Genomic DNA, 12036 nt, shown 5'->3' on the forward strand with positions numbered 1-12036 from the left:
TGTGTCAAGTATCTTAACATCCTATCTCAACTATAACTTCCAGTAACTCCCATAACCTTTAAATACATGTGCATAGGCTTTCTTGGAACTTTTCCATTTCTATTTTATAGTCCAGTTGAAGGAACCCCAAATTACACTTTTCCAAATTAAGACTTATTGTTCTAAACTAGTGCTTAGACTAAGTGATGCTTGTGCCTTGAAGGACAGACACAAAGACTGATGGTGTGATCTTAGCAGTTTAACACAACATGCCTCACCTTTCTTACGCCTGGTTACTGGGAGGGAAGTAGTATTCCCCTTGATCTGAAATCTTCTCTCCAGCTGCTTCTATGATGGGGATATGTGAGTGATTATTCTGTTCTCCTTCCATTCGATCAGTTACAGATGCACCAGTGAAATCCATAGATTCCATAAGTTGCTGCTGACCCAGATAAGGTATAACTTTGCAATGTCATTTTCTGTTTTAATGCTAGCATATAAGCACTACACTGGTTCTGCCTGGTTCATAGACTACCACCGATACAACATGTTAGTCCTATACCTCTCTTTGTAAGTAATACCCATTTTTTGCTTGATCCCAGAATCGGGGCCTCTCCCTGGAAACAGATTCAGGTGAAGCCATTACTGCCAAGAATTTGAAACACTGGGTATAATAAGTGCACTTAAAAAAACCCAACAAATATTGATCTCTGTAGAAATTATCTTTAATCATGGAGCTGATAGCACTGAACAATCCATACAGCAAAGCCACATCCGAACAGCATCGTTCTTCAGTCGCACATTCCAAACAAGGAAAATTCAGTCTATAACTTACTCTCCCCTACCTAAATATAAGAGCCAAAGTGATACAGAAGACACATCAGACACCCATAATAGATGCATACATGCAAAGAGCGGCTTCTCTTCTTCCCAGGGATGTCCCCCCAAAAAACAGTACAAGGATCCAGTTTAATCTCACTTGTGTCTGAAGTTCTGGGGTTTGATTTTGTAGTAAAACTTATTCTGCTTGAAACTAACACCAAAGATTACTGTGACTGAAAGATTAGAGAGAGAATTGTCTTTATCTGTTTTTGCTTTGTGCAGTTGACTGTGCTACTGAGGAAACAGTGAAACAAGTAGGGCTCAAGTGTTGTGTAATCTTGGGCAAGTCACTACATCCCTGTGCTTCTTTCCCTTCCCATACCTTCTCTGGTCTATTTAAGATTATAAATTCTCTGGGGCAGAAGCTATCTATCACTAGGTTTCTAAGGGCTGAGCACAATGGGGCTCTGATCTCAGTTGAGACCTCTACAATACAAAACTACAATGCAAATTGATAATATTTGTATATGTGAGTAACTTTACTTATGTGAGTAGCCCCATTAACTAATTAGTTCCTCCTGTTAAATCTACTGAATTATTTTTTTTAAATTGACTTTGTTTCAAACCAAATGTCCTTTTAACAATTAGTTAAAATGAGAAATTTTATTCCTAACTAAATATTCTTGCATTTGTAGTTCAAGCCAGAGACTTAACTTGTAACAACTATTGGCTTTAACCCATAGAATAAGACAGCTGCAAAAGCTGCTTCAAAACTAGTCACCTCTATACATCTATTAAAGTTCAGTTAAGTTTGTGTTTTATTGCTAATGCAAAGTAGTTGAGTATGATCTCACTTTGAATAAAGAGCTTTACATTTCCTTAATGTGACTGGACCTGTAATAACTACACAGTAAAAATATTTCTATGAACCAAAGCTACTGGGAAGTAACCATTAATAACTCTGGGTATAATTTATATTTTTTCTCTGCTTGTGCCAAAAACGTTTAATCAACTTAAAAGTGTCAAACTATCTAAAAGCCGGTATGTTGACTTTGCAGTCATATAAAACTAACAAAGGGTATTTTTAAGATTAAAAAAAACACAAACCTGATTGTCATGTAGTGCTCTCCAGTGCTGGCAATGAACACACAAGGTGCCAGAATAAAGGTATTAAAGCAGCATATAGTATACAAAACTAGAGTCCTTTCAATTAAGAATTTTTGGGGAAATCGTTTTTACAAAACTGTCTAGCTATTTAAAAAAAGCACAGCTGGGTGATTTTACAAAAAATGAAAGTTATTTATGAACTTAATCTAATTACTGTTTGTATTTCATTCTGTCTTAGACTCAAGTGTTTGTTAGAATGCATACACTGTTACTAGTTAGATTTACGGTAGAGCAGTGGTGGGCAACCTGCAGCCTGTCTGGGTAATCAGCTGGCAGGCCGCAAGACAGTATTTACATTGACCGTCTGCAGGCACGGCTGCCCGCAACTCCCAGTGGCCGTGGTTCGCTGTTCAAGGCCAATGGGAGCTGTGGGAAGCGGCGGAAGCCACTGCTTCCCGCCTGTGGACGGTCAATGTAAACACCGTCTCGCGGCCCGCCAGCTGATTATCCTGACAGGCCGCAGGTTGCCACCACTGCTGTAAAGTATCTACAAGTAAAGGCTGATCTGCATGCACTGTAGAGTGACTTTGGAGGTGGAGTTATTTTTCCACATCTGCCCAAAAGCATTCTTTGTTTTCTTTCCAAGAATATGCCTCCTCATAAATCTCCTGCAAACAAAAACAAAGAATGGGAAGTGCTTCAGGAGTCTGAAATTCAACAGCTAATCTGCTATTAGTTATACAGTACAAACAGTTTGCATAGTGTTTGGCAGACACACAGAAAGAGGACACTGTCTTGAGATGCATACAGTGTCAGGCCCTGATTCTGCAATAGGTTCCATGGAGGGACACACCAAGCCTATGCAGATCCCCACTCTGGGGATTAGTAGGGCTCTGTGCAGGGTCCACCTACACAGAGCTCATGAATGAAAGCATATAGTGCTCATGATGATCAAGTTGTAATGCATTTGCCTTCTACATTATTCCATATTAAACTACCGAGCCTTTATTTTAGAAAGGGGGATATTTAACTTGTTCATAAATCAGAGATGCTAAAAAAAGAAAAAAGACTAACATCCCAAATACTGGAAGCTGACAATCAAGAGCCAAGTCCTCAGAACTGAACATTTGGAACCCAGAACCAGTCCTGTCCCAAAGCACTGACCATCCTTTCTCAGACCATACATCCCTCTGCAATATAAATCACAGAAGTGGACAGCTGACGGTTTTACATGCTTATATAACTAACGGACCCCAGAGACAGAGAGCACGGTGAAGACGAGAGGTGGCATTTTTTGTAAACTACAATACTTAAATTCACCTTTTTCCAAATTGGAACAGTTGCTTTCAGAGTGTTGATGCAGTATTGCACAGCCTCAAGAGATGCCACTCGGTGTGGAGAGGAGACTGCTACAATCACACTTGCTTCTGTTACCGGAACTAAACTAGGGAAAGACAGGAATAGGACTCTGAACTTAACATTTACAGTGCATTAGCATCTGAAGTCCTCAACAATGGCTGGGCTCCATTCTACCAAGGCACTGTACACAACACAGAGTAAATGAGCATCCTTGCCCCAAACAGCTTATACTCTAAAAAAACAAAACCCACTCAACTTGAATCAGCAACCAATGCTGAAGTCCTATGCTTTTTACAAACATATTTCCTCAATTTTTCTTTTAAAAACAGGTTTACAGGATTAGATAGGAAAATTGTTTTAGACAATACAGCATAGAGCAGAACTTTGCTAACTTGCAAAAATGATTGTGAAACCCATTGCAAGGGACTGAGTTTTACCAGTGAACAAGTATCACACAGTAAGGGCCTGTTCCAGCCCCTGTGTACCTGCATAATCACTGACAGGCTGCACCCATGAACCTGGCAGTACAGTTTGGCCAGCTAATAGCACACTTCTGCATCCAAACTGAATTTGTAAAGATTTTTAGTTTCATATTATGAGGATATTTTTCCCATCTAGTGTAATACATTTTGTAAAAATAAGTGAAGTCTCACATTACCACTGTTCAGTAAAGCTAGGTTATCTTTGCTGAGAGGTGGGGAGGCAGCCATTTGTGATGTGCTCAAATTAGACCCTGATCCTGAATCAGGCTCCACTAGCACCAAAACCTGCATCTACCCACTGATTCCAGGAGATCCTAGTACAGGTAAGATTCATGCACCATTACTTTCCAATGGATCTGCATTTTAAACTCAATAAAAGGGTAATTGTCAAGTCTTGGGAAAAACCCTTGATCTCCCAGCCAGCACAACTGGCAATGCCTATTTCAATGATATTCCAGGGTAGGACTGAATTCTAGACCTTGTATACTCTGGTAAACTTGACTTAAGTTCTGTAGTGAAGGGCTTGGATTCTGTGGTACTCCGGGGCAAGAGACTGGAAACCCTATGGCAGCTTCAGATAAATCTTAGTTTTATTTTCACTGTGTTTCAGGCTACGTGCCGCCTCAGGCATCCATCACCACACTGGTTTGTATGTGGTTCATGTTTTGAAAGTTTCTTTGGCAACTCAGAGATGGAAACTGATTTTTTTTAAATGACCAGGCACTGCAGCATAATTTTGCAACAAGGGGTGGATTCAGTGGCAGGTTTCGCAGCAGAGAATATGCAGGTTCCTGCCCACACCATATGCAAGTACAAGCATACTGACATTTAATTCAGATTTAGTTTGATACATCTTGGCCATACATACCCAAGTCTATGGTGCACTGCTATATGGTTGACTGAAGGCCATTTCTGTCTAACATCTCTACAGATTTTCTTTATTTCAGCTTCTGCCATTGGTGAGTATGCTTCATATTCTAAGTGAATCACCTTTTTCCCTTCAAAGTTATTCCTTGTAGTACCTAAAAATAAATGAATTACTAAAAACAAATAAATTATTTATTTCTATTGCAATAGTACCTGGGAACTCCAGCCCTCGGTCAGGACCCCATTGCGCTAGAACAAAAATATACTCCCTGCCCCAAAGAGCATATGATCTAAGAATGTCCAAACTACATATTTCTTATTCTGGAAAAGGTTCAACCAACTCACTGCAATGAGCTGGAAGTGATCATTTTTTTAAGTACGTTAACAATTCTTAATGTATAAAAAGGACAGAATTTAACCCGCAGATTTTACACGCCGGAGTTACCAATGCCTAAGATGGCAACAGATAGCACAGATCTGGCCCTATGTGTTTAGAAAGTTGTGCCTGTTGTCATGGCAATTGCTCATACAACATGAATAACTGTATGGCATTTAGGCACACAATGGTACTCACTTCTGAGCACAAAGGGTTCTGAAAATGTAGGTCCTGATATACTAACCACAAGGCTAGAATTAAGTCTCATCTCTTCAGATACTATTTTATGAAGAGGTAAGTTGCATTTGGGCTACACTGTGGCATTGAACCCCAGCCCTACACTGGAGGGTGGTGGAGAGACAGCTCTGATGGTCAGCACAGGGGGTTGACAAACATAGTTCTATCTACTCCCCATCTCCTTTTGTGTAAGTTGCTCCAGGGGAGCAACTAGCAGTCCCTGTGCTCCCCCAAATATAGGGGCTGCAATTCTAGGCTGACCACACCAGCCAGAAGGCTTCTAAGGCCCTCATTTCCTATTGCATGAGGGCTGGCCATGATCTTGCTCGAAATGATTAATATGTAATTTGCTAAATATTATTGGTTTGTCCCAGGGACTTATTTTTAAGTAGTCTCAGGAAGCATGAGGTTGAACTTATGAGGTGCCCTCTGCTCTACTTACTGATGGATCTACACATCCAGCAATTTATTTTAGGGGCATTAAACTCACCTATGAACAGGGACACAGCCCCACAGCATGGAGAAATCACCAGCTCTGACACTTCATCTGTAGAGAGTTTTTCATAGCTCAGTTTGATGAAATCTTTGGGCTCATCTTCATTTTCATTCATGGCTTCTCTGGAAGGAAACAGAAAGCTATGGAACTCAAAGATTTAATAAGTTACTTTTCTAATTACATTGGCCATTTGGAAGCTGCTTTCTAAACAGCCGTGGGGCCTGAATTTATCCAGCAAATGTATGGCACCCACTAACGTGCCTCAGCTGTAGAGCTCACTAGTAGAAATGAAAAAAGTCAGTCTCCATGCCGAATCAGTTCTTAGCCCCTTTGCTGGGAGAACACTAATTGCACTTCTTGTTGGCAATTTCTGGAGGTCCCGGGGCTCAGTTTGTTTTAATATACCAGTTCTAGGACCCAGTCTGCAGTGGGATCAGCTAGCAGAGACCCCTGTGCTAGCATGTCCTATTGTATGACTGGCTAAGAATGTCAAATTATAAACTGTCTGGAGTTAGAAGAAGGCAGGGAATCTTATGATGATTAAAAAAACTGCTCCAGGGGCAGTTTAAAAGCATTCTTTCAGCCAGGGCTCATTGACAGAGCAGCAACCGGTCCAGAAAGGGACACTGCCACTTTCTATGGGAACAAGAGATGTCACTTAATCTGGGAAGCATGAGAAGGAGCTTGTTTAACAGCAGTGAGCTAGATTCTGATCTCAGTTGCACCAGCGTAAATCAGTGGAGTTATCCCGATTACAGTTGTTGAGACAGTGAGAATTTCATCCACTGAGACCATCTGAAAGGAGAGATGTTCTTTTAGCAAAAGAGAAAAAGGAAAATTTTATATTTCAAAATTGCTTTAAATCATCTTAATTTTAAAAAATAAAAGTGAAAAAAGGTTTCTTTTTATTGTGATATTAGCCAACTATGAGGATTGGCACCTCTACTGAAAGCCACAACTATAAAAGCACAAAAAGATCTTAAAAAAATACAACTTAAAGGACCACATTATCAAAGAAACCTAGGCACAAAACCTGGTCTTCACAAAACCTGTGCTTAGCTGCCATCAAACTTCACAGGCATTCAACCTTCCTTAGCACCTAAGTTTTTGCATTGAAAGTTTCCAGGGAGCCTATTTTTTGGCTTCTGAGCATGCACACTATTGCCTCGCTCTAGGTAGCTGGGCACCTAAGCCCCAGTGTGATGCACAAAGCAATGGAAGATGCGCATTCCTCTTCCTAATGCACTTGTGGGGCCAATCCCATAGGCATGCTCAGGCCATGGCTAACGTCACACAAAGTGGGGGTGGGCGGTGTGGACCTCCTTCCTAACTTGTGGTCCAGTGATTAGGGTACAGTCCCACCGCCTGAGGGAAGAATGGATTTGAAGAGGAATCTGTCACCTCTCCGGTGAGTGCTGTAGCTACTAGGCTATGGGATAGTCTGATATGGGATAGTCTGATATGGGCCTCCCTTAGTCTCTCCCATTAATGCTGCTCCACTGTGGATAAATAATGAGTTAGTCAGTGGGCCAGAGAGACGGAGCGCAAGAGCATGTGAATGACTCTACAGCCTGGTGATTAGAGCAGTCACCCAGGATATAGTGGACACAGGATCCAGTCCTCCTGCTCCAATGATATATGAACACGAAACACTGAGGAAGACCCATATCAAAAACAGTCAGAGGTGGCAGATCCCTGTTCAAATCCCTTCTTCCCTCTCAGGCAGAGGGGCAACTTGAACCAGGGGTCTTCCATATCCCAGGGATGTACCCTCACTGCTGGGCCAAACGTTATGAGGGAAATGGTTCTTCACCACCACCTTTGGTGCCTAACTCTGAGAGGGTTCACAGCTGAGAATCCAAAGCAGAAGGAGGCACTCAACTCCTTGAGAGGGGTCGGGCTTAGGACACATCCTTTTCCTTGGCATCTCCTATTGGCTAGTTTATGCCACTCCCTACCTAGTGTGCTGGTTTTTGTGAATCCCACTCTTACGTGCCTATCTCCTGCCACTCATTGCCCAGGAAGCCAGAGTGCTTAACTCAGGCTTTGTGAATCCCAGTGATCTGTCTAGGCAACCAAGTCCCTGTGTGAATCTAGCCCAAACTATTTTGAAAGCTTTTTCCAATCTGTTGCAAATATGTTAATCATTTATTCCTGCACCAACTTACACCTCAGTGTCAGCATCACGGCCGTCTACTGCAGGGGATGCATGTTACACCCTCTCAAAGAGTTCTAGCAGAAGGGGAAAGTCATCCACAAATCAGTAGACCCTAAATAGAGAGGAAAATTAAAAAAAGATAATTCCAGCAATGTTTCAATACATGATCAACCCACACAGGGCATTTATAAGAAGAAGCTATACATACCCAAGTGTGTTCGCCAGGAGTTAGCCCCCGCTGATAGGTGGGATAATGGCAACCTCGTCACCTGACTGCAGGACCAGAAGCTGATCACCCAGAAGCACGTATTCCTGGCGAACAGCGAAAACCACTTGATCCTGAATGGCAGCAAGTCTGAGAAGGATTAGCAGTAGCATAAATATGTTTAAGTAAAGTGTTTGCATGAATTCTCATAGTTAAATGTGAACGATTGACTGGTGCACAGCCCAAGGAAGCTGAAGTCAGTAAGATTACGACTTACGCATCTGCATTTGTACTATTTTTTTTTTTAATCACAACAAACAACTGTATGCCCTTGGACTTGTTGATTATCTTTTCATGGGAAAGGGCCAATGGTGAACCAAACCAATAAAATTTCTATGGATAGGAACTGAGCTGGTTATTTCAAGCAAAATAAAAAATAAAGTATATACAGTGGATAGGAAGATACCATGTGTCCAGTAGAAAAGAGTGGTGAAGCTTTATTTAGAAAAGGTAAAATCAATCATCATAAAAGAATTATACTTTGTGCTTACAGCATATAGCACAGACAGGGGAAAATACTATTGCCCACTCTTTTGAACATATTTGTAGAACTACATGCTCACAAATAAGATCACAAGTAGCAAAATGTAGAACAGATTTTACTACTTTTATTATATTGAAAAATTGACATACATTTAATTCAACTATATTACATTTGTAACTCCGTTAACAGTTTACAAAACCCCAAACTCGAGGACACCACTAGTCTAAAATTACCTTGGATGCCTTTTCACAATTTCTTCCCACAGCTGTAGAGAGGTTAATTGTTGCGGTACAGAAATAATCTCAGAGCGAACACCTGCCAATTCAGCGCTCCTGGCAAAGTACAGCGCAACAACCTGTTAAAAGACAAATCGCCATTCAGATTACACACCATTCATCTCCTGCCTCCTCAATGGGTATTTATAGCGCAGGAAATGGGCCCCAAACCCATCATCCAAGGAAGAATGCTGGATTAAGCGTTACGATTTTAAAATAAAAATCACATGCAAGTGCGGGGTTCTCCATTTTCGTTTCACTTCTTCACGTTAATGCCTGATCTCGTTTTAGGCACGAGAACCACGACAGCTCATTACACAGACTGCAGCCCAAGCCAGTACGTGATTAATTAGGCCCGGCTGCAACTGCTTACTACATTGGGGGCCCTTAAGGAGGTGGCCAGTGTTCTCGTGACTCCCGCAACAGAATGAATGGTGAGTGGGGGGAAGGGGCTGATTACCACGTGTCCCCTGGTCTCACCCAATCCCCCTGCAGCCACCCGACCGCCGAGTCCAGCGCGGCCTGAGCGCAGGGGCTGCCCCGGGGCACTGCAGAGCGGAGCGGCACGTTGCCGGCTGACTGCCTCTGCCGTGCTCCGGCGCAGCCCGCTGTCCCGGTGCCGTGTAAACACCCGCCGGCCCGGCTGCAGGCTACGCACCTCGCAGCTCATTGACGGAGCCGTGCGGGTCGGAACCCGCTTCCCGAAGGGGAACAGGCTACAGCGCCTGCGCCCGGCCCGAGCAGGAGCAGCGGCCGCTGCGCCGAGCCCGCCGGCTGGCCCTGCCTCCCGGCCCGCCCACTGGGCCGGGGCTCCCGCCTGGCCGGGCCTGCGCCCTGCTACAGGGCAACGAGACGCCAGCCCGGGGCGACAAAAGCGTCCGGCCCAAGGGCAGGCAAAAGCGGCTCCAGCCAGCCCCACCGTGGGGACGGAGCGGGAGTCCCAGCGCTCAGCCCAGCCCAGCCCAGCCCGGGGGCGCCTTGTGCGGCTCAGCCCAGCCTTGGCAGTAACGGGGCTGGACCCCGGGGAGAGGGTGGCCGGGGATCCCCCGGCCCCTAGTTCCTGCTCCGGGATCTCTGGAGCGGCTCAGATGCGACGGGCCCCAAGGCCAGAGCTGTCCTGGCCCTGAGGGCTGGAGGGCGCTCGCTAGTCCAGGCTGCGGGAGCGCCCTCGGCTCGAGCCCGAGCACGAAATGAGCCAGCAGGTACCGTTCTCACCAGCCACAAGCCAGCTCTCCCGGACATTCGTTACAAGCTCATTAGGCTGAAAGGTCCTCAGGGCAGCGACCCTGGCTTTGAATTCGTCCTGTGACGTCCAGCGTGGTGTTTGGGACAGTGTATCAATAACCAATTTGCAGCCAAGGGATCCAGACACTCAGTTTCACGTTATAAACATGCAATGTAATTAAAAGGAATGGTAACAGCAGATGGTCTCAAAATATCCATAGTGTGCGTCATATTTAATCCTTTCTGATAACTACAGCAATTGGTTACATGGAACAGTACCCGTGGGACAATATTTAAAGGAGTGTTAGCTCACTCAGTACAATTAACAGCTGGAAATAAGGGGGAGCATCTAGCATTATAGGACAAGTAAATGCTCTGAAGACTAATAACAAATGTTCCATATACCACAACTTGAGAAACCTTGATGTAATAAACCTCTGGCCAGGTAGGCCTACAGTTGTCACTGCGCTGCTCACCTGTATCTTCACAGCAGCAGAATAGTTTTCAAATCTTCCAAATGTGAAGACCCTATCACTTGAACAAGAGGAGAATTTCTGATACCTGACAGTGATATGGGTTTATGATGCACATTTGACCATTTCTGATTTCATCCAGGTAACCCAGTAGTACACATTCACTCTAGCCCGATTGTTACAACATAATATAACAACAAATACTATGCCAGTGGATCTCAAACTTGTACTGGTGTGACCCCTTTCACATAGCAAGCCACTGAGTGCGACCCCCCCCTTATAAACTAAAACATTTTTATATATTTAACACCATTATAAATGCTGGGGGAAAAGCAGGGTTTGGGGTGGAGGTTGACAGCTCATGACCCCCCATGCAATAACCTTGTGAACCCCTGAGGGGTCCTGACCCCCAGTTTGAGAACCCCTGTACTATGCACTTATAGTAGCAGCTTCCATCCAAGGATCCCAAAGCACTCTATGAGAAAGTAGTATATATTTGTACTTAGTAAGACTGACCTATGAACCACAAAGGGAAAAGATTAAATTGTCTGCCAGTGAGGAATGAATATCAGTCATAAACACATTTTCTGAGAAACACCCATGAAAATTGCTGTTGCACACAATAGGATCATTTTCACTTTGGTAGGGGATGTATTGATAAATCATTGTCCACTGCACTAAACACTTACCCTAAACTACTCCAAGAGATTTAGAAATTTCTGAAGACCCAATAAGTGAATGTTAATGGAAATTACACCACTTAACCCTTCTATTCAACACTGAAAATTTGCCTTGTGGTCACTGTCTTGCCTGGGCATTCAAAAGTTCTGTGCTATAACTTCAAATATTTTACTGAAATCTTCCTACTATACATTGTTAAAGGAACAACAAGGAAGTGGCATATAAAACTGGAGTTATGGCACTATGATATCTTTAACCTCTAGCACTCTTTTTATCCAGTGTTTATATCTTATTTGGATGATATCTGGAACTTTTATCAATCTATTTGACTCCCCTAATTATTTCAATATATAGTAGAAGTGAGAAAATTGGCGATAAAGAGTGAAAGACCTAAAGGGGTCATTATCCCATTCTCATACAGTATCTACGTGCTCCATTAAATTACTTTGCTGCCAATTCCTGGTGCTGTATGCTCTGTGATTTTTACATGGTTGCCCTTTGACCTAGTTATGCCAGTTCCCGTTATTTTTAAGATAATTCAGATGCTATGTTGCTTGTTTATCCCCTTTTGACATATACTGTAATATTGTTTTATTTCTACAGTGCAAAGTCTGATGCACATTTATGGTATGTCCAGTAAGGTACATGCTCATATGTTTAGATATTTATACTTTGGTTTGAAATAGAGGAATGGAAATGGCTTAATGAATGATAGTGTTAAAGAAAGTATTTTTGCTAATTTTCTGCCTTT

General features: G+C 43.1%; 2 protein-coding genes across 3 annotated transcripts; both read right to left on the reverse strand.

Annotated features, from left to right (window-relative positions):
- Positions 1 to 686: 686 nt before the first annotated feature.
- On the reverse strand, positions 687 to 5841 carry LOC123372611 (molybdopterin synthase catalytic subunit). Its single transcript, XM_045020826.1, has 4 exons — positions 5720 to 5841; positions 4618 to 4771; positions 3229 to 3352; positions 687 to 2576 (listed from the first exon to the last, which is right to left on the reverse strand). Exons 1-4 carry the CDS (start codon positions 5838 to 5840, stop codon positions 2508 to 2510), a joined length of 468 nt encoding a protein of 155 aa, XP_044876761.1. The 5' UTR covers position 5841; the 3' UTR covers positions 687 to 2507.
- Positions 5842 to 8102: 2261 nt separating this feature from the next.
- On the reverse strand, positions 8103 to 10322 carry MOCS2 (molybdenum cofactor synthesis 2). 2 transcript variants are annotated; one of them, XM_045020827.1, is made up of 3 exons: positions 10123 to 10322; positions 8866 to 8987; positions 8103 to 8238 (listed from the first exon to the last, which is right to left on the reverse strand). In XM_045020827.1, the coding sequence occupies exons 1-3, from the start codon at positions 10147 to 10149 to the stop codon at positions 8112 to 8114; spliced, it is 276 nt and encodes a 91-aa protein (XP_044876762.1). In that variant the 5' UTR covers positions 10150 to 10322; the 3' UTR covers positions 8103 to 8111. The 2 variants fall into 2 exon arrangements, with proteins under 2 accessions (XP_044876762.1, XP_044876763.1); XM_045020828.1 differs by lacking the exon at positions 10123 to 10322 and adding an exon at positions 9566 to 9827.
- Positions 10323 to 12036: the final 1714 nt, after the last annotated feature.

Source organism: Mauremys mutica, chromosome 6, assembly GCF_020497125.1.
Source record: "Mauremys mutica isolate MM-2020 ecotype Southern chromosome 6, ASM2049712v1, whole genome shotgun sequence".
In the NCBI taxonomy this organism is placed as follows: Eukaryota; Metazoa; Chordata; order Testudines; family Geoemydidae; genus Mauremys; species Mauremys mutica.